Below are 21,955 nucleotides of genomic sequence, written 5' to 3'. Positions count from 1 at the left end.
ATTTTTCTTTTAGATAAACTAAGACCTTTTACAATTTACTTTACTTTCCTAAAATTAGGAGGAATTATACTCTTAAGATGACTTGAATCTTTCATAAATTTCATCGCATCATTAAAACAAACTTATGACATGTTATGTTTAGATTTTAAACTCAACTTTGCAATAACCATAGACAATTATGACATATTCTTACATCTTGGCCATAATGGTCGTTAAGTTGAATTCAACATGTTGTAAAATTTGATAGCATCTATATTTGGAGGTTCTTCTTCATTTTAAGATCAACAGGGTTAAACACCATACTTTGATATCTACTAACATGTTCAAAATGCACTTGCTAACTATTACAAGCAATATCAACATTCATGAGTAAACCTTTTCTAATAAATGTGAATATTGACCTCGTCTGGAGATAAATGTCTTATTTTTATACAATTTACATCGACACCGTATTTGTTAGGATTAATTCCTAACTTCCACTCTTGGAGAATGGACACGCACACTCACTCGTGGAATATATACACACGAGATCACACAGAATTTAACAAATTCTACACAAGTTTATATTTTGTATCTAATTGTTCAATGTACAGAATTGCTACTTATATATCTTTTCAAAATAACTATTAACTAATGATTTAACCAACTAATCTTATTTATTAACATCTAAATCTTATCAATTAACAACTTATTATCTATTAATAATTAATTACGTATAATATTATTACTCCTTCATTTAAATATTTTATTGACAAGCAAAATTAAGAAACTCTTCCACACCTTTTAAAAATTCAATTGTGTATCCCTTCGAGCAGGAAAAAAGTATATTATACATCCACGTTTGGTATGTAAGCATTTTCATTTTAAGCTCAACTTCAAAAGTACTATAAAATAAAACTAAGGATGTGATTATGTTCAATAAACAAACTCCTCAAGTATATAATTTAACTCCTTAGCTCCTTCTTTATAAGGTATGGTCCAACCCATTCAAAAATAAATTTTTTTCTCATTTAGCTAACAATTAGTCCTTAACTATCATACTTATACTTATATTAATTAATTATTTTTTAAAATAATAACATATTAAAATTAAATCTTATATTGTAACTTAAATTATATAATATTATGTATTAAAATTAAAATAATGTTATATTGGGCCCGCGTATTTAACATTTATATTGTTTTAATTCTTTTAACTTACATTTTATTATAACATTTTTATATAAAAATTTTACAATTTAGTCTTATATATAATATATTGCTTTTAATTTTGATATTTAATAAAAAAAATATAGTAATACCCTTTTATAACTCCAATGATGATAAAGATTTATTTTAATAAAATTATACAAAAGTCAAAATATAAATTTTATCATTTAAATACTAAAATAATAAATAAATTATTTACAAAAATTAAAATTAAAATTATTTTTTAACTTAAAATCAATATTAATATCTTTTGTCAACAGAAAATATTTTTATTTAAGTTAATATACATTTTTCTTAAATCATTTATAAGTATCTTCAAATTATTTTATATTTTAAAAAAAATAATTTTTATGGCTTTTGCTACAAATATTTCTTACACTAATTTTTACAATAAGTTTTTGTGCAAATTCACATATAACTTTTTCAGTAAAAATTTTGGTACAAAAATATGTAGGAAATATTAATTTTTTTCTGTTGTTTTATCTCCAGAAAATAATGTAAGAAGCTATAAGGATTGCTGTGAATTTTTCTTCAATTTTTTTAATGGAAATTTTGGCAAAAAAATTCGTAGAAAATTATGAACTTTTTCTACATTTCTTTTCTAAAACAATTTGTAAGAAACGTAATAAATTGTTGCAAATTTTAATAAGAATTTTTTCATAGAAAATAATAAAATTTTTCTAAATGTACATGAAAAATTGTAGAAATTTGCTAAAAAAATTCGCATGAAAAATCTGCAAGTAATAAACACAATTCTAATTGTGCATATTTAATAAAAGATATTCTTACAATAAATGTAAAATTAGTAAACATTATTATTTTTTAATAATTTTTATATTAAGAGAAAAAAAATTCGTTGAGTAAAGGAGAATCATATAATTTTTTTATTTGATAGATAGTTTAAAAAAAGAGAGAGAAAACAATATTATAGATATATAGACACTAGAGCTAAAAAAAAGTTGGTTTGACCAAGTTGATTTACTTAAGCCTGCTTAAAATATAAAATTTGAACATCAAACTTTAAACTATAATTAGTTATGGTGTTTTTTCAATCTATTTAAATTTTTCTTATCATTACATTAAAACACATACAAGTCATTTATCATGATGAATGCATTTTCTTTCTTTCACTTTTTTTGTTTTTTTGCAAAAAGAAAAAAAAGAGTTTATCATTTCATCGCTTTAACCCCTTAATCCAAATAATTAAAAAAACTATTTATTCACTTCTTTTTCTTTTTCCTAATTTTCTCTCCATGTCCATACAATCATAAAAAATGATAAATATTAGGAATAAAATTTGCTTCATTAGTATGTAAGAGTTAGAGATCATGTTATTTGAATTAATGGGGGCTTTCAATTGGCAGGGACAAGGAAAGAAACAGTATTTAGAAGCATCATAACACCTCTTTTAGGGAAATACTTCATTTTGACAACTTAAAAAGCCAACATATAAGTCAAAGATAACAAAAACCTCTCTCTTAAAAGCAACTGCACTAGCTAGCTTCCTGTCCAAAAATTTCGAAAGCCAAAACTTGTTTTATCTTGTTTTGATTTCTCTTTTGTACTACGTTTGGATCGACGACTTTGAATGAGGTCCTTTAATTAAGAAGGTCCCAATGTTGTTCACTGTCTCGGTCTAATTTCTACTTGACAAAACAGAACTAAAAATTTTGGATTTTGGCACTGAATTCTCAATATGTGGAGGAAAAGTCAAGACCACAATGCCCTTTTCAAGAGAAGAGTCATTTCGTGTCACATGGACATCCAAAGTCCATCTTTTTGCTCCAAGAAAATCTATATATCCTCACAATATAGTCGTTAATTATTGTGTCGATTTTTAAATTTGTCTAGTAAGTTTAAGAATACGGTAATTTTATATTTAAATTATACAATCATATATAAATAATTAAAATTATCAATTAGTAAGTAATTACGTGATTACTTTAAAACAAATATGTATTTTTAAAATTTTAATCATTTAAATAATTTTTAATAATTTTTATTTATTATTGTTATTCAAAAATTGAGTATTCTTATTTGAGTCATTATATGTATGCGTGTGTTTTATTCACTGATATGGTGTCTCCTTAATTATTTCTGAAAGATCTTGTGTTTGAAAAATGACCTAGTTCCTCACATGAGCTAAAGGGGGGGAAGAAAGATAAATACCTAATCTGATCCTTAGAAAGAATCGTTGAAAAAACTTTAATTTTGTATTTAATGAATAAAAAGGTTAAAACGTCTCTCATTTATAATTTAAACAATTAATTAATAATTTATTTTTGAGAAACTAAATCACAAGAATAGGCGAGTGCTGAGAAGTAGAAGGTTATTGGGAGACTAATTTCAACCATGCAGTTTGACCAAGAACCCTGACCTTTTCATCTTCGTCACTTACTAACCCCTTTTTGGCAGATTCTCAAGTCATCTAATGTATCTTTGACTTTACCTTTTCGACTACGAATTGTCAAAGTTGCTAAATCTTGAACTTGAACAATCTAGATTTCGATATCTGTGCTCAGTTTTCCAAATACAATAAAATTATTAATAATTAACGTTAGAATCAGCAAACATGCAGATTTTGAGGAGTTTGATCGATTCCTAGGATTTTGTATTGGATGAGATCAACATATTAAACTCGTTATTCCAACCTATCCCAAGCTTGAAATTCCCCATTTTCGAAGAATATTTCGAATGTTCATAAACATTTTATAAAATTCTTATGATTTTAAAAATTGGATTGGCAACTTTGATTCCTACCGTGCAATGTATATTTCTTCAAAGACTGAAAAAATCCCTTAGTAGCACTTTTCACGAAAAAATATTAATTAACATGTAAAATATTTTATGATAATTTTTAATAGATAATCAAAACTAGTTTTTATTGTTATTTATAAAATAAAAGGAATATTTTTTTAAAAAAAAATACTATCACAAAAATTAGTTTATTTTTTCAAGTTTATCCAAGACACACCATAATAATAATTTTATCATACCAATAAAAGACAAACAGAATGGACTTATATGGACAACTTAATTGCTGTAAGTATAATGTTTCGTGGAATGTCTTGAGGATTCTAAAGAGATGCTGTTTCATGTTTTAATAGAAGTAAAGAGATATATGTTTTGGATGTATATTAAGGTTTATTTTTTAATTGATAATTGAAAATTATTATTTTTATAATATATAAATTATCAAACAATAAATTTCTGGCAATACCATATTTAAAGACACAACATTAATTAATTAATTATGTTGAACTTCGTTGGTGCATAGATATTTTTTTTCACATTTTAATCAATAAAATATTTTTTATATTCTATTATATTGTTTTAATATTTATTAAACCAACGAGATTTGATAAGTCCGTTCTATAAGCTTATCTTATCATACTCTTTAGCATAATTTTTATTTTTTTTAGAGAATATTTAACTTAAAAATAGACAAGATATAAGATAGCATAACCTATTTCATTTATTATTTTAGCACACATCAATTATAAAATAAGATGAGAGCATATTGTATTTTTTTTTATCGTAGTTTATTCTTATTTCATTATTGTATTTTATTATTTCTTATCATATCCTATTAATTAAAAGGAAAATTAAGACTTCACATAAAAGAATTAATTTTTTTAATATTTTAAATTTTATAAAAATATTACTTAAATTTTATTGTATTTTTTTTATCTATTGTATTAATCAATATCTCATTTATTTATTAATTTTTTTATCAAAAATATAAATTATTAAATATAAAATTATAAAAACTTGATTGTTCATTAATTTTATAAATTAAAATAACAGTGAAAACGAAAACAACAAAATTGCTAACATGTTAAAAAAAAAAAGAGGGAGTATGTTTTATGTAATAACACAGTGTTGTGGTATTGTTTTTTTTGTTTTTGTTTTAATATTTTTTAAAATTATACAAAAGATATGATAGAAATAACATAATCTTGTTTTGTCATTTCCTTTGTAATATCTTTAAAAACTAAAGAAAATAAAATAACATTTTTTGTATTCTAAGTCATCTTAAGAAGAATCAAAATTCAAATTTAACATTTTTTGAATCGTCAAGACCTCAATGTACAAATGGGTCGAATATGAATTTCAAGACTCACTCAAATTCAATAATTACAACCAGCAACATATTATATACGAAATTTTTTTATATGATCTATAATCATATGATATAGACAAATTATATGATATTATTATATAAATTTTATGATTTATTAAGAAAACATAAGTGGTCAAAACTGCATAATTTCAGAGCATTATATAATTACTCCATGTACACCCACAGCAGAGAATTGTAACCAGCAAGTCACACCTTTGACATAAGGAGTTCTAGAACTCTGAATGATGCCAAATGACATATTTACTTTATCTTAATCTAGTCACTCTCATCTAAGCCCAATCTAAACTAGCAAACATAATTACCTTATGGGCACACAATTCCATTATTGCTATTTTTTGGTACAAACATAAATATTTTAATCCATCATAATCACATTAATTTTCTATCTCATTTATTCAGCTCTTATATTTTGGACCCACCTACCAGATTAAATCATAAATATATTAACTAAGTAATAAAATAAAACATTGCCTTATGTTTTCATATTTTATAAAAAAAAAAAATCAAAAGAGAGGAGTGGAGTGTGGACATCTCCTTTCCTCATTGCTAAGAATGCAACATAAACAAATATCATCACTATTCACCCTTTTTAATCCATCATCATCATTACTATAAACAAATTCAAAAGGACAACATAACTAAACAATACAAATAATTGACATTAAAATTGAGACAAATATCCCATGCATTAAATGCATGGATATTATAGATTTATGAAAATTAAAGTTTTAAGAGTATCAAAGTTAATTCTTTCATTTTAAACATGAAAATTCTATTTTATTACATAAATTAAGGTAAGTAATATGAACCACATATATGGTATAGACTGCCTGCAACGAGAGCAGCTTCCATAATCCACTTACATGAACAAAAAATAAAATAAAATAAAATAGGCGAGGCGCATATCACAAGTGTAACTTGTTTATAGGGGCGAAATTTTAAGGAGGGGTAGGAATATCTTTATATTACTTATATTTCTATATAAAAAAATTAAAGTTTTTATAAGATCAATCATTTTATCTTAAGATAAATTTTTGTATTAGTTTCTTTTATATGCATGTTTAATTGTATTGATAAAATTATATATAGATATAAATTTTAATTAAATATTTTAGACAAGTTCTCCACAAAAATTGAGTTAAAATTCGTGGATTATAATAATTGGTTTCAATATGTTTAATCTGTATAGTTTAATGAATTTTTAGTTTAAATTTCTAAGAATAAATTATTTTAAGTTTAATATTTTACTCTTTTTCATTGAAGTAATTTATGAAGAAGTTTTCATATGTTAATTTTTTTATTAGACTACATAAACTAAATAAACTTTTAAAAATAAAAATTTAATTTATAAGAATATAAAGGATAATATTAAAAAATGTCTAAAGAAACTAAATTATGTTTTTTGGCTTCAAATGTGAATAAATGCTTCTTACGTTGTTGGGCATAAAACCTTTTTAATTTAAAATATCCCCTTTATTCGGTGTTTGACGAAAAGCAATAACTCCCTCTGCAAGACCATGCAATAATTTCCTTCACTTAGAGTGCGTTAATATTGAACCAGCCACTAGTAATGCTCCAACATTTTATTTTATCTTTCTAATAAATATGTACCTTAGAAATTACATGTAATTAATAACAGGCCAAACTCAATGTCAATTTATCAGCAGAAAAAATAAAGCGAAATTTCTATTTATTTATTAGTATATGATTTTTATTTTTTTTCTTATTATCTTACAGAATTGAAAAAAATTAAGTCAAGGTTAATTCTTAGGACAAAAAAATATTTAGTAAACTTAACACCAAAAGAGCCTATCTTGAAGTAACCGAGTAATAAAAAAATTATTAAGTTAATTGTATAAATAGTTATAAATGCATTTTTTTAAACTATTTTGTTAGGCATAGGCTTAAAGCAGTTTTATAAATATGCATGATTAATGAATAAATACAGATCGAATGGTAACTTTTATAATAAACCACCAAATTATATAGTCCACTGACAAATTATGTGTAAGTATCATTGGATTAAATTTAAAATCAGTAATTTTTCAATTATATATATAAGTATTTTTAACATTTTACTTATTTTTATAAAAAAATATATAGTCATTTAATTCAACTGTGTTTATTTTATTTGTGATTCACGTAATTTGCTGATTCGGCTAAGAAGTTACTCATTCAGTATTTTGTCTCACTGCTTCTTCCTTCTCTTTCTTTTATAGTTTTACTCCTCAAATTGCAAGTAATGAATTGGAGTCCTCTACTTGATCTATCTGGCAAAATGGGGATTACTTTTATTATGTTATGAAACTTTATTTAATTTATATTATAATTGTGGACTTATTTGTGATTATGTGCAACTAATTAAAGTCACATTCATGAATTAATTATAATATTCCTAATCTTGAGTTATTTATTTTTTTAATTTCAATATATTTTGTAATCTTTTTATTAAAAATTTATATTATTACTTTATATGATTTGTTAGGAATTTATCGTTTTAATATAACTAAAGTTAATTAATTGACTAGTTATTGTATTATAATCAATTAACAAAACTATAAAATAAATAAAATTTAAAATTGAGGAGGATCAATCATATTTCGTTTACTTTTACTTAATTATTGGATCAACACATCTTTTAGAATGTTAATATTTGTCTTAATTATTACTTTACATGATTATTGAAGAAAATTTATACAAGAAACATATTAGGCACTGCATGATAATTAATTGCTATTAAACCTAAAATATATTCACAATCAGGAAAAAACCACAAAATATAAAGGATTGAAAAATGTTAATGATTGCAAAGGAACATTTTCTCGAGGATATGCATAAGAAAAATTACCAAAAATAAAATCATATTTTATGTTATATATTTTGAAAATACAGATAAAATTTAAATTTAGTTTTTAACTGAAAGTTATTATAGTTTAAAGTTAAAAATTATTAAATTAATTAATTAAATTTAAAGTATTAGTAAAAGGTAGCTATTAAAACTAGTGATGATAAATGTAAAATAATATAAAAATATTTATTTATATGATTTTTATATATTTTTTAGAGAAAAATACATTGTCAGGGGATTATAGTTTGACGTTCTTTTTTAGTTAATTTTCAGCTTTTGTCATTTTTGTTTGAAGAGCAACTATTTTATTAAAAAGTTAATTAAATTTTGTAATTAATATTATAATTAAAATAATGCAATGATATAAGATAGTTTTCTAAAATAAAATGTATAATATTAAATGAGAAAGTGAATGAGGAAATTTATTAAAGTATTAAGGATAAAAGCAAAAAATAAAAAAGTCAAAAGCTCAAGCACTATTTTAAGTAATGTCTAAAATAATGAAATTATTGAGATAAGGTTTTTTACAAAAATATTCATATAAAATGATTAAATAAGTCATAAAAGAATAAAATAACTTGTCAAGAACACTTAAAAATTACATTAAATTTGTTAGATTTATCTCTGTTAATATAGTTTTTGTTTATTGAAAACTTTTGTTGATGCAAATGTGATAGATCTACCTAACCAGTAATTCTTTTGTTAGTATATAAAATATTTTATGGTGTTCTCGGGTGCAGTGTAGTTAACTAAATATAATTAAGACATAAAAATATTCTTTATTATTGATTAAACTTTACATACGTTTTATCAAATAATTTAGGTTCAATAAAGAGTGTGTATGTTTTTAATATATTTTGAATTATTAAATAAAAATTTATTATAATAGAGAACGAATTTATGGGTTTTTAACAAAAATATATTGAAAGAGAATGAATCTAAGTTTTCTGATTGTATCCTTAAGTTGACCGGAGCAGCCACAGTATTGCATTAAAAAGCTTGGCAATCGTAATATGTAATTTAAATATTATAATTTAAATTTGCAAGATTTCATCGTAATATGTAAGTGTTTATATTTTCACACTAAGCTGACTATGATCCTTTATAAAAGTATATTCCCAGCACAACTTGACAAGTGTGTAAATCAAGACAAATTAAAGTAACAATCGAGGTATTATCACAACGTATGACAAAATTTAGGATAATTACAAGTACTTTTCTTTATTTTAGTTATATTTACAAGAGTTTAATTTTGATCTAATCTCACTGTAAGAGTTATTATATTATCAATCAATTGATAATTTACCTTCCAACTATTTTATTATCAAATATGTTACAACCAACATATAATATTTTAAAATTTTTTAATTATCACCATTTTAATTGTTCATATGGTTGGGTGAATATAATAAAAGTTTTGATCTTTTCCCATAAAATTATAATCTTCGTAATTTGAGTTGCATATCCTTGGTGTTACTGTTTTGAAGGATATTAGGTTACTTATGCGTAAAGAGTCACATTGAAATAACATAGGTGAGTGAATTTGCCTCTTTAATAAGGTCAAAATATTCAAATAATACATTAATTGTCATAAAGAAAAACAAATGTATTTAAGACGTAAAAAAACTGTATAAAGCATTGTTGACATGTAGCTGTAGCCGGAGTCTCTGACTAGACTGCTTAATTTCAAAAGGAAAGCTAAGTATCCTTTGACCAAACTGTTTCGGGCTTGTTGACTTAGCAACGCATATCATTTGGCAAACTTATAAACTATATAATTTTTATTTTATTTATTCTATTTAATAAAAAAATAACATAGTCATATTTTTTTAATTAAATTTGGAATATTTAAATTGCTAAGAATTTTTAATATATATAACTTTTTAGATATTGCTTTTTTGCTCTAAACAGAAATGTTAAAACCATGAGGAATTTAGAAAATTTCATAATATTATAATGTATAAGTTATATATTATTATTTATCTATTATTTTGGTGCTTTTGTAATTTTATTTTATTTATTTTTATCGTCATTATTCAAAATTAGCAAACAATCAGTATTTATTTTATAATTTTATCTATAATAATCAATACTTTGCTTGTTTTAGGATAATAAACCAGTGAGATACCAATTAATAGAAATAAAAAATATAATAGGAGTAATAAATTTTATAAAATTTAGAATATTAATATTTTTTAACAAATTTTTAAACCTTTAAGAAAAGAAAGAAGTATAATTATTGCTGTTGTGGTTGTTATGAACAATTAATAGTATCAATAAATATATAAGGTATAAAATGTGACAAGAAAAAATATATTCAAAAGCTAGTAATATAGCACATAATAAAAATAAAAGTAGTCTTGAAAACATGTCTTTATCGATCTAAGTCTAAATATTATTAAAAAAATTCTTCAATAAAGGAACCATTTCATAACAATATTTAAAAAAAAAATATAAACCATCTCTTATTTTGGATGAATGACAGTGATGACAGAATCGATGTCTTGAAGAAGATTATGGTGCAGCAACACACAGGACCCACGGAAATTAAGAACATATATGGTTCATATCTCTCCCCCTCTGCGACCTCCTTCTACGTTCTTATTCGTTTTGCATAAATGTGCACATGAATTGAATGCGTGTAATGGCAGAGAAACAAAGGAATTTTCAACATTCATAGTTTGGGAGTGCTACGAGACTTTTGAAAGTCCAAAGCTATAGAAATTTTTTAGTTGTGCATAGAATTTATCAACATCTGTCATTAATTTTTGCTTGTAGTTTGTCAACGGTCTTAGGTGTGGCTTTGCTTGATTGAGTAACATGACTTCTTTACACTTATTTTTTATATTCAATTTACAATTTTCTTTTTTACTTTTTCGATCGCATCTTTTATTATATTGATTATTTTTTTATATTTTTTTATCTCTCTTTTTATTTGAGATGTTTATCTTAAAGAAATGCCAAATGATCATTTTCTGATTATGTAATCACAATTTCTCTTCAGAGAAAAAGATAAATATTCAAAGATTACTTAGATAATATATCTAAGTTACAAGTTGTGAGTATACAAATAATTAAACTTTTAGTATTTCCCATGTCAAGATTACATTCGCAGTCCCTTATACATAAATAATGTTTCAATTAAGATGATGGGATTACAAGTTCAAGTTCAGAAGGAAAGTTCTTTGATGAAAATGAAGTTAGACTGTCATGGCTTGTTACAACAAAAAAGGAAAAAGAAAAACTAACAATAATATTATAAGCTATCAAATGTAATAAAAATAAGTTGTATGCATTATGAACTTTAATAGACCCTCTTATTTTTCTAAGAGCTTAAATATATATATATATATATATATATATATATATATATATATATTTCTGTATTATGAGATATTAGTTTTCTTTTTAGTTTAGCTAGTCTCTGATTTTTAAAAATTTAATATTTTTTAGTCTCTAAAATTAATGTGATAGAACAAAAAAAATAATATGTAATAATATCTTAATTATTCACATCATTATTAAAAAAATAAAAAGCGTTGAATTTAAAAAATTAAGAATTAAAATAAAAGAAATAGAGACTAAAATTAAAATTTAAAAAAAATGTAAGGACTAAGAATATAAAAAAAAATTAATACAAAAGCTCATATGCTAAAGAACTTACATGTGCATGAGTACACATAAACCAACGAGATCATTACAAAGGGAATCTCATCTATAATTAATGGTTTAGTATTGAATTAACCTTCACGTGAAACAAAAAGAATTGACTTTTTTTTAAATGGTTATCTAATAAAAAATAGATGACAATTTACAAGTATAAATGTAAATATCCATCAATAATATAATACACAACTTTAAAAAATAATTTTATTAGTATATATTTAGAATATGAATCTATGCAACTAAAAACGTTTCAATTAAAAAGTATTTATTCTTTTTAATATTATGAATATTTAATGATATTTGACGTGAAAATTGTTATTTATTTAGTGGATCAACTGTGAAGGGAAATTAAATGTTTTTGTCATGAGTCATTTTAATTATGTGTTGAACGTGGACCGGTCACGTTACAATACGAAGATGAATGTTACATAATAGAGGTCTATATCATTTATGGTTCAACCCACGAATTAGTGCAATAATTGGTATGGCTTTTAAAACACAACGGGGAAAAAGTATTTGAACGGAAGAGTTCCACTCGTCTCGCAATGCATTAAATAATTTAATATTAATGCGTATATTTAAGTCCTAAATGGTGACTTTAAATTAAACAATTAGAACGGGTCCATCACCAAAAAAATCATGAAGAGGCACAAGTCAGAGTTCATGACTTGACTTGCATGAAAAACTCATCGGTATAACATTGGACTCTCTTCACACTATAATAATGGAAAGAAGGTTCTTCACTTCTTTGAAATTGTTCCACGACTTTTTTCTTCTTATCCCCTTTATTTAGCAAAAACCAAAGCTAACATACACACACAGAGAGACAAAGATAAGATGGGTGTTAACGAAGATTTCATCAAGGATGATGAGTATTTGGATGATGAAGTTCCACTTCCAGGATTTCGGTTCCACCCCACAGATGAAGAACTTGTTAGTTTCTATCTTCGAAGGAAGCTTGACAAGAAACCCATAAGCATCGAGCTCATCAAACAAATTGATATCTACAAATACGATCCTTGGGATCTTCCAAGTATGTCTTTAATTTTCACTATAATTATATGTAGCTTTTTTCTTTTCTTTTTTCTTTCTCGATCTTCTTCTGTTTCTCTTGAACTTAAAAAATTTAGTAGGTTTAGTTTTCTTACAACATGAAATTAATATCTGAAGAAATAAGAATAGGGTTTTCATCTAACACACTCTAGCTTGATTCTTTAATTGGCTACCGTAGCCATATTCTCAATAACTACTAGAAGCATATATTAATGGTGATCACAATTACATGCATAAATATACAGTTTGATTAAGATGGGTAGACATAAACATATATGTACTTTTAGGCCTAACTGTTGAGAGGATGAACTTTGATTAATTTGGGGGTAAATGAAATCGCGCTTGCATGAGTCTTCGATCGTTTGTATGTATATATTGTACACAACATCTTTTTTCAGCTCTTGGATGTATGCTGCTTACTATCATGGTCACATGCAGCCACTTGTTCATCTAATAAACTGTGTGAGCCTTACACATCAATAGTCTCTTGTGAGCTCTCTCCTCCTATGTATACCGGTCGTGAGCAACTACAAACTATATAAGAACCAAAACAAGCTTATATAGGATTTTATGCAGATATATAACGTGTCAAAAAGAGAGATTTTTTTAGTTAATCAAATTTATTATAAAGTACAAACGTTACACAACTGCATATATACAATGTATACTCTAAAAATACCAGACTTAGTAACATTATAGCTTGATACAATCAATAGGACTTGAACACAATTTAGTGAATCACAAAATACAAATATTCTAATTATTCTCCTTCTCCACTTAGTGCAACTTTGATTTTTTTCTTTCTCCTTCCCTTATTTTTCTTTTTCATTATTGGCATCTAACCTTAATTAGCTCCAAATATTGCAACCTTTGGTGTATGCAGAAGCAAGTGCCACTAGGGGAGAGAAGGAGGGGTATTTCTTTTGTAAAAGAGGGAGGAAGTATAGGAATAGCATAAGGCCTAATAGAGTAACTGGCTCTGGCTTTTGGAAAGCAACTGGCATAGACAAACCAGTGTACTCACATGGAGGAGAGGGTAATAAATGCATTGGACTCAAGAAAACATTAGTGTACTACCGTGGCAGTGCAGGCAAAGGCACCAAAACTGATTGGATGATGCATGAGTTTCGCCTTCCTTCTAATACAGACACCCAAACAAACCTTCCCAACTCCAAGCATTATGTAGATATTCCACAAGAAGCTGTAAGAAATTTACATAAGCGTAATTTTTTTTAATATATTATATTTGACAGCATTTTAGTTTCTACATGTGACTGCTTTTCAAATATAATTCTGGTCTCTATAGTTTAAATTTTGAGTCCCTATAATTTCCTTTTAGTTAAGAAATTGATCTCTATATAAGAAATAAAGCCAAAAAGTATGCATGACAGTAGGAACTTGATATTCCTTGATAAAAACCAAAAAGTATAGAGAAACCAAATTTTAATGAACAGGAACAAAAACCAAAATTGTGAAAAGTATAAGAATTAAGAAATTTGTGAGTAATATTTTGTATCCATTATTTCATGATCACTTAAGCTTGGCATATATAACGAATTATAAAAGTTCCAATATGTTCACAACTTTAGCGAAAGTTAATTAATCAATTTCTATTACAGGAAATTTGGACATTGTGTCGAATTTTCAAAAGAAATGTGTCGCAAAAGAAGCACGCGCCAGACTTAAGACAATTAGCTGCTAAGCGTAATTCCATCAATGACAAGAGCACCAAGATGAGCAATGCAGAGTTTAACACTAATCAAGAAGCATATATAAATTTTGGTGCCCATTATCACAGTGAACAGAAACCTATCATTAATTACACAAGCAGTATTCAAAGGAATCAGTTTCATATGGGTCAATTGAGTTCTCCAGTGGCACATCAACCTCAACTAACTGCACCATCCTCTAACTTCGTGACTAATCCAATTGCAAACGACTTCTTCACGTTTGATAACTGGGATGAACTTGGATCCGTAGTGAAGTTTGCTGTTGATTCTCCTAGTTCGTAATTAAAGACGTGGTTCAACTTGAGTTGTGTAGTTAGGAATTAGATTGGAATATAAAAGTAGTGTGTTTGTGTTTGTATTAGAGATTATTGATATTGTTGAACACGACTTTTAGTATACTTGTTGACATGATCATGTGAATTTGTTGCCTGGATTCTTACTATACTCCTTCCATTTCAAATTGTTTTAAAATACTTTTATGTTAACTGAAATTTTATGATACTAATTAAGCATTTTTATCTTGTTTTTTTTTTTTTCTATTTTAACCTTAAACAACAAATAATTATTGTAATAATTTTTTTAACTTTAACGATCAATATTAATTATACATGTACTGCAAGGGAATGCGCTACAGGATGATACATGAGTAATTATTCCAAGTAAAAGAATAATTAAACGAAAACCAATTTGAAATGAAGGGAACAATTTATCTATTTTTTAAAAAAATCCTTGGTAAATGTTAATTTTACTTAATTTATGATTCATTTATTTTACATTAAATAATTTTTTTATACAATTAATTTTAAATAATTGAATAAGATATTAATCTCTCAACCAATCACAACCACAAGTTTTATATTAAAATACTTGTCATAATAGAAGGAATTAATTCTTTTGTCAAACAAGGACTTAATTTGATTCAACGACGTTGCCAAAAAAATAAAACTTTGATTCAAGGATGAATTATCTTTTAGTCACTATTAATTTATAATTTACTATTTTTTTCTCCCTTTTAATTATAATGAAAGTTCAATGTTCAGACCATCGAAATGTCAGTCTAGTTGAGTTAAGTAATTAGTTTATTATTATTATTATTATTATTATAGGGTCTTTTGATATTGGTGTAAATCTAAAAATTCTTACATTAAATTTAAATTTTTTATTTAACTTACATCTAACAGCTTATTATTATTATTATTATTTAATAATGCTCGTTCTTCTGAACCTTTTAAATTTAAATCCTTTTCCATCGTATGTTCTTCATAAGTGGTATATATATCTGAGTCTCCCTTCAGTTAAATATTAAATTCATTTGAATTATTCTATCAGAGTAGTTTGACTCAAAGTAGCTCTTAGATATTCAATTCATTTAGAAATCTTGATTTCTAGAATGAAGAAACGAAAAGTCATCCATATATATTGCAAAAATGAAAATTAATAATGTACTTAAAACTAATATTTCGAATAATGTCAACAAAATATATATTGTCATTTCTTTAAACGTTATTTTTTCCAGAAAGAATTAAGGGCGTGAGAAATGTAAGGTTTTTTTTTTTATATAAAAATAATTATTTTATTTTTACTTATGCAAATATTTTAAAAATAGTGAAACAGACAAAAAAATGTTTTCTTTTTAAATCAAACAAGTCCAAAATTTTTTGTTGAAAATTATATTAATTAAACTCTTACGACAAAGTTTTATATTCGAATTGTTAACACAATTCCAACAAATATTTGAATTTGGAAAGGAGAAAAGTTATACTTAACCGGTATTTTTTGTATGTTCTTTATGTAATGATCTATAGATAATCTATGAAAAGAAACTCTAGTACATCTAATGTGATCTCAAATTTCTCTCTTAATTAAACCTAGTGTTATATCAACAATATCTGAATAAAAAAATCATTAAAGAAATTATGCCAGCGGTTTAATCATGAAATTGCTAATTTTTACCCTTCAATCAGAAATTTGTTAACGAGGAACTTCTAATTTCCGTTAATCAATGAATTGCTATTGTAGATATATTTATTTTAGAATAAACCTTCATTATCAATTTCAAGTATAAACTACTAATATATAACAATTTAACTTATGTTTGTATATGAACGTAATAAAATAGATCAAGATAATTAAAATAAAATATATTGAAATACAATAAAATTTTACCATTTGAATATTTTATAATAAAATAAAATAACATTATTGTTTTACTGTTTAAATAATGAATGGAATAAAATAAATTATATTTTAATTTTTTATATTATTTTTATTTTAAAATAGTAATACTATATTATTATTTTTTATTTATATTGTATAACTTGAGCGATAGGACGAAGATTTTGGACAACATCTGAACAATCAAACACCTTTGGAAGTATGACAATTAATACTGGTTACTGGTTAGGGCTAAAAAATGTAGAATAGTAACTTTTATTGCCAAAGAAGTAATATGATACAATAAAAAAGAAAATGGCTCTTTAAAATACTTTTATTTAAAACAATTTTAAAAAATATCGTTTAATAATAATTCATATTTCACGTCTTATTTAACCATGCAACTTATTCTCTAATTGATTCTTGTATTTATTTTTATTTTGATAATTATGTGTTTAATCAGGTGTTATTAGTTCTTTTTATCTTTTCAATTACAATCTTTATCTTATATTATATTTTTTTTATATGTTTTAAATTCTTGTCATTTTAAAATATAAAAAATATTTATTTAGGAGTGTATTAAAACTCTAATTTTGATTGAAAATTAGCATTGATTTATAACAACACACCTAAACTTTATCTTTTATATTATTACTCTCTTATAAATTCTCTCAACAGTCGTACAATTTTGTTTGACATGTGACATGTCATATAAAGAGAAATATCAGAGAGGATAAAGAGATTTAATTGAGGAAAATCATAGTATTTAAAGATTTTAAAAAATTATTTATCAAAAAATTTAAGATTATGTTGCGTTTACATCATGAAACTTTATGAATTTAGTTATTTTTAAATCCCTCTTTTATCTTCAGTAATCTAACGTGATGTAGATTTAGTTTTATGAATTTCTTTAGGATTAATAGAAATTAATCTAAATGATGCATTACTATAATCCTTGTGGTGAGCATAAAGTATCAAATGGAGGATTGGCCTAGTCTCGAAGCAGAACCACAAAGCACCTTTGGGAGATGGGCCCAAGTAGGTTACCTTATATCTGAAATCATAATGGGATAAACTTGTCTTAGATACCATACATTCTCTTGTGTATACCGAAATTCCAGACATACTGTCTCTAAAACCATGCTATTTAGACTAGTTATTACATCATAAAATAAGAGTACCTCCTCTTTAAAATTTGATTAGACCAAGGTTGAATGGTATACTCTTCATATTATTTCTCTGTTTGGTCTTGATCCTTCATATAAAATCCTTGCCCATCTTATTGTGTTGTCCTGACTCTGGAAATTTTGGCCACATGTATGCAACCTGTTCTTTATCTTCTTGTCAATTGAAGATTTCCTTAGTGTTCTAAAGAATGCTACTACAGGTGAATTTTGTTGAGTATTTAAGTCTTCAGTTATCGTATATCATATGGGTCAAGTGTCCTTTTAATCGTGAATGAAGGAACAAACTTGGGGCATTTTTTTAGAGTTGAGACTGACACTAAATGAAAATTTATCAAAATTTTATGCTGGCAGTAAAATAAACGATTTTAAAAGTCATAGTAACGTTTTTGTTTGAATAGTAAAACACTAAAATGCTTTGAGCCCCAAGGGTTAAGCAACCTACTCTCCTGTTCGTGTACATTTTATTCAATTAGTGAAGGTGTGAAAATGAAAATTAGTAGAAAGTAAAAGGTGAACATTTTCAACCAAATAATATCAGCATTGGCACCTCTCTATATTCAGCAGATCAATTTTGAATGTATAGTTTTCTACATTAAAATCACCCATACCGTATAGGGAAATTCTTTTATCTAATTTATATCTTGAGGACTATTTAAGTTCATGCTACAAAGTTTCTCTCAAGTTATATTTTGATACTTGTGTCGAACACTCCAGAAACCAAGATGTATGTAATCCAAACGATACACTTTTCAAATAAAAAGTTGCTATATAGCTTGGTTTTAATTTCCTGAAGCCACGTACCAAAGTTCACTACAATAAGAGCTAAACCACAGCTCATTGCTCATTCCAAAATGTGAAAAATTGCATGCAATTTTTTATAATCACAACTTGAAGGGCAAGAGTGAGGAACCTCCAATGCCATTTGCATAACGATATGCCAAGTATTCTTTTAAAGAAGTTTCTCTATATATTGGTGGATTGTCTTCGGATAACAGTTCCTTGATTGGACCCAAGACTTTTGGAATACCCTGTGATGATTGGTCATCTGTTCTAAGAAAAGATGCAATTGATATTCTTGGGCCTATATGCTGTGCTAACACTCTGTGCTCAACACTAATGAACCTGTCATTAGTCACAAGCTGCACAAAAAAAAAAAAAGGAGTGAAAATCATAATCACAGTTCAATTCTTATTTGACATGTATACCTTAGCTATATTTTTATACTTTCCACAAAGATGATGTGAAATGACAAGTAGGAATAAACGCAGTTAGAACTACGCAGTTTTGAAGTTTTACATATATCTTTAAAATATGTGAATTAAATTCTGATAAACAAATCAAGATATGCAAGAACCTATGTTAAACTTGCGCATCCATTTAATCAATAAAACTACTATAATAGGTGAGCATAATTAATCTTTAAATTTATTTAATATTTAATTATATAAAAGCCTGATTGAAGCCTAGTGGCCGGTAATTGCAATTGGAACCATTTTTCACTTGACAGAATGTTGTAACATATCTTCATGTCAATACTTTTGTATCTATGTGCTCATGAGATTAGATTTGACTGTTAGACATACAGGATACACAGGTACTACAAAAGCAGGGTGACTTAAAAAAGTGGGATGCATAAACCAAAGAATTAAATGAAGATAAAATGGGTATATGGAAGAACAATTTTTGCTGGAGCACTGAAATACTGGAGTAAGAGGAATGCAAAAGTGATTCTAAAACCAGTATCATCTGGATTATCTAACTACCTTTCTACAACTATACTCTGTTGCAACTTACAAACTATTAGAATGTCTTCAAAATATCTTACAGAAACATTCAGAATGTATTGTTGAATCATTAGTCATCTAATTGAGAAACCAATTTATAGTTGCCTGATTTTCTTTTATTTCCTCATATGTTTTTATTTATTAAAGTTGTGAGTAACTATATAGAAGAAAGCTTGATCTGAATTGTACTAGTAACAGTACACTTTTGCTTTACACAAATATTAATATAAATATGACCTTTGTAGTAGGATTTTGTATCATATGAATATGGATAATATCAATCTAATAAAGTATTATCCTGGGTTTTGATTTTCACCTCTATCTCATGAAATTATCATTCCAAATAATAGACAACTCTAACTTCGATGATATGCTTCGAGCTTAGCATAATAAAACTATTTACTAAGTTGAATGAAATGTTGATTCTATACTTGATGAACCCACCTGCAGAAGATCCCCAATATTTACCACAAGAGATCCATGCGTGGGATGTACATCTATCCATTGATTGTCATGTAGCACTTGAAGGCCACCCGTTTGGTCTTGCAAAAGTATGGTCATGAAGTCACTATCTGAGTGCTTGTTAGTGCCTATAGTCAATTCTGGCTCAGGGCAGGGTGGGTAAGAGTGACATAAAAGAAGAAGCCCTTCAGCACAACCCATTTCTTTAAGGTGAAAGCGATCAAGGCCAAGAGCCTCTGACAATAGTTCAAACAAAATAGAAGCAAGCGCCATTATTTTTGTTGTGTATTCAATCACAATATCTCTGCATGTTATCAACTCATCAAGAAGGGTTTGTAAATTGTAACTATGAGATAATTGAAAAATGGAAATGAAAACATTACATCTGAAACATTAATCCAATAAAGATTATTTATTAAAATAAATGGACAAAACAAGAGCCAAGACCCCTACCAAGGCAAGGACATGATGATTAAGGAGTATAAAAATACAATATTTCCATGACCAAAATTTTGTATAAATATCATACAAAATTAAAAACTACCCTAAGAAATTAGGTCAATTATCCTTATTTAAGTTCAAGTTCCAACATGTCCAATAATGTTAGAAGTATTATCACAAACCTACAAACTTCAGGCAAATCTTCAGGTTTGGGTGGATTATGGGTCCAGATAAAACCAAGTGTATCCCTCCAATCAGTAGATGGGTCTTGATAAAGAGTATAATTGGAAACATAAACTACTTTCTTGCTGACATCACGGGTATAGTACTGTTTCCTCACATTTGCATCTTGTTGGTGAAACCTGCAAGTTCCTTTGATCATCTCATCCAAAACATGAGTTGGAATTCCATGATTTGTAACCTGAAAGAACCCCCACTCCTCACTTGCATTTCTAACTTTTCCCACAACATCATTTCTCAAAATTGGATCATCATGGATGCCTGTGAGATCAATGATGGGGATGCTAATCTTTGAACTTGATTCATTGTTTAAGCCATCCCTGAGATTAGACTCTCCACAGTAGAATATGCGTGGAACTTGTGTTACACCATTTTCTAGAAGTCCTTGGACACCAACCTTTGAATCATCAAATGCCTTGAGTTCACTTTTCCTATCATAACTGGAAACATTTTCTGGCTCCAACTCATTTGTGCATGTGGCTACCATATTTTGAGGCTATCAATATATGAAATTATGTAATGGAAGCAACTATGGCTGGTTCAAAATCAAGGGAAGTTAAGAGGAGTAGATTGAACAGTGAATGGTGTTTTTCATTTTTTTTAATCTATTTAGTTTTGCATATAAGCGGAATAAACTAAGATATCCTTGTTTGTTTCTGTGGATACTCTGCATATAGGACAATTAAATTATTAAGAGCAATAATTGAATAAAGCGAGTAGATAAGCAGCATTTATTGTTTCTACTTAGTTGAAGTATCTAGAGAATCCTTCTGACACTTTCTACATCATATTTGCTGTTAATTACATGTTATATGTTTTTTTTTTCCTTCTTCTGTTATTTAGTAGCCATATGGTGATTTGTTGCTGTGTCTTTTACTTTTTTTTCAATATACTAATTGGTTAGAATTTTCAGTATGGAGTATCTTGTTAATTAGCCAAGTTGATGATTAGGTCGAGTTTATTTTCAATATTAACTTTATTGATAAAAATTTTGCCAAATTCTATACAATCAACTCATATATCACATATTATCCCAT

General features: G+C 26.2%; 2 protein-coding genes across 2 annotated transcripts; one reads left to right on the top strand and one right to left on the bottom strand.

Annotated features, from left to right (window-relative positions):
• Nucleotides 1-12,704: 12,704 nt before the first annotated feature.
• LOC113855551 (transcription factor JUNGBRUNNEN 1-like) lies at nt 12,705-14,932 on the top strand. The gene is made up of 3 exons (XM_027487190.1): nt 12,705-12,900; nt 13,804-14,123; nt 14,540-14,932. The coding sequence occupies exons 1-3, from the start codon at nt 12,705-12,707 to the stop codon at nt 14,930-14,932; spliced, it is 909 nt and encodes a 302-aa protein (XP_027342991.1).
• A 3,940-nt stretch (nt 14,933-18,872) lies between these two features.
• LOC113856348 (1-aminocyclopropane-1-carboxylate oxidase homolog 1-like) lies at nt 18,873-21,405 on the bottom strand. The gene is made up of 3 exons (XM_027488133.1): nt 20,861-21,405; nt 20,220-20,541; nt 18,873-19,130 (listed from the first exon to the last, which is right to left on the bottom strand). Exons 1-3 carry the CDS (start codon nt 21,403-21,405, stop codon nt 18,873-18,875), a joined length of 1,125 nt encoding a protein of 374 aa, XP_027343934.1.
• Between the last annotated feature and the right edge of the window lie 550 nt (nt 21,406-21,955).

Source organism: Abrus precatorius, unplaced genomic scaffold (assembly GCF_003935025.1).
Source record: "Abrus precatorius isolate BTA unplaced genomic scaffold, Abrus_2018 Scaffold11, whole genome shotgun sequence".
Lineage (NCBI taxonomy): Eukaryota > Viridiplantae > Streptophyta > Magnoliopsida > Fabales > Fabaceae > Abrus > Abrus precatorius.
Note: the sequence above shows the minus strand (reverse complement) of the source record. Positions and strands in the feature narration are given on the sequence as shown.

Coding starts and splice junctions, on each gene's coding strand:
- LOC113855551 (XM_027487190.1), top strand. CDS start 12,705: ATGGGTGTTAACGAAGATTTCATCAAGGATGATGAGTATTTGGATGAT. Junction 12,901..13,803: donor CGATCCTTGGGATCTTCCAA/GTATGTCTTTAA, acceptor TGGTGTATGCAG/AAGCAAGTGCCACTAGGGGA. Junction 14,124..14,539: donor TAGATATTCCACAAGAAGCT/GTAAGAAATTTA, acceptor TTTCTATTACAG/GAAATTTGGACATTGTGTCG.
- LOC113856348 (XM_027488133.1), bottom strand. CDS start 21,405: ATGGTAGCCACATGCACAAATGAGTTGGAGCCAGAAAATGTTTCCAGT. Junction 20,542..20,860: donor GATTTGCCTGAAGTTTGTAG/GTTTGTGATAAT, acceptor GATAACATGCAG/AGATATTGTGATTGAATACA. Junction 19,131..20,219: donor ATATTGGGGATCTTCTGCAG/GTGGGTTCATCA, acceptor TTTTTTGTGCAG/CTTGTGACTAATGACAGGTT.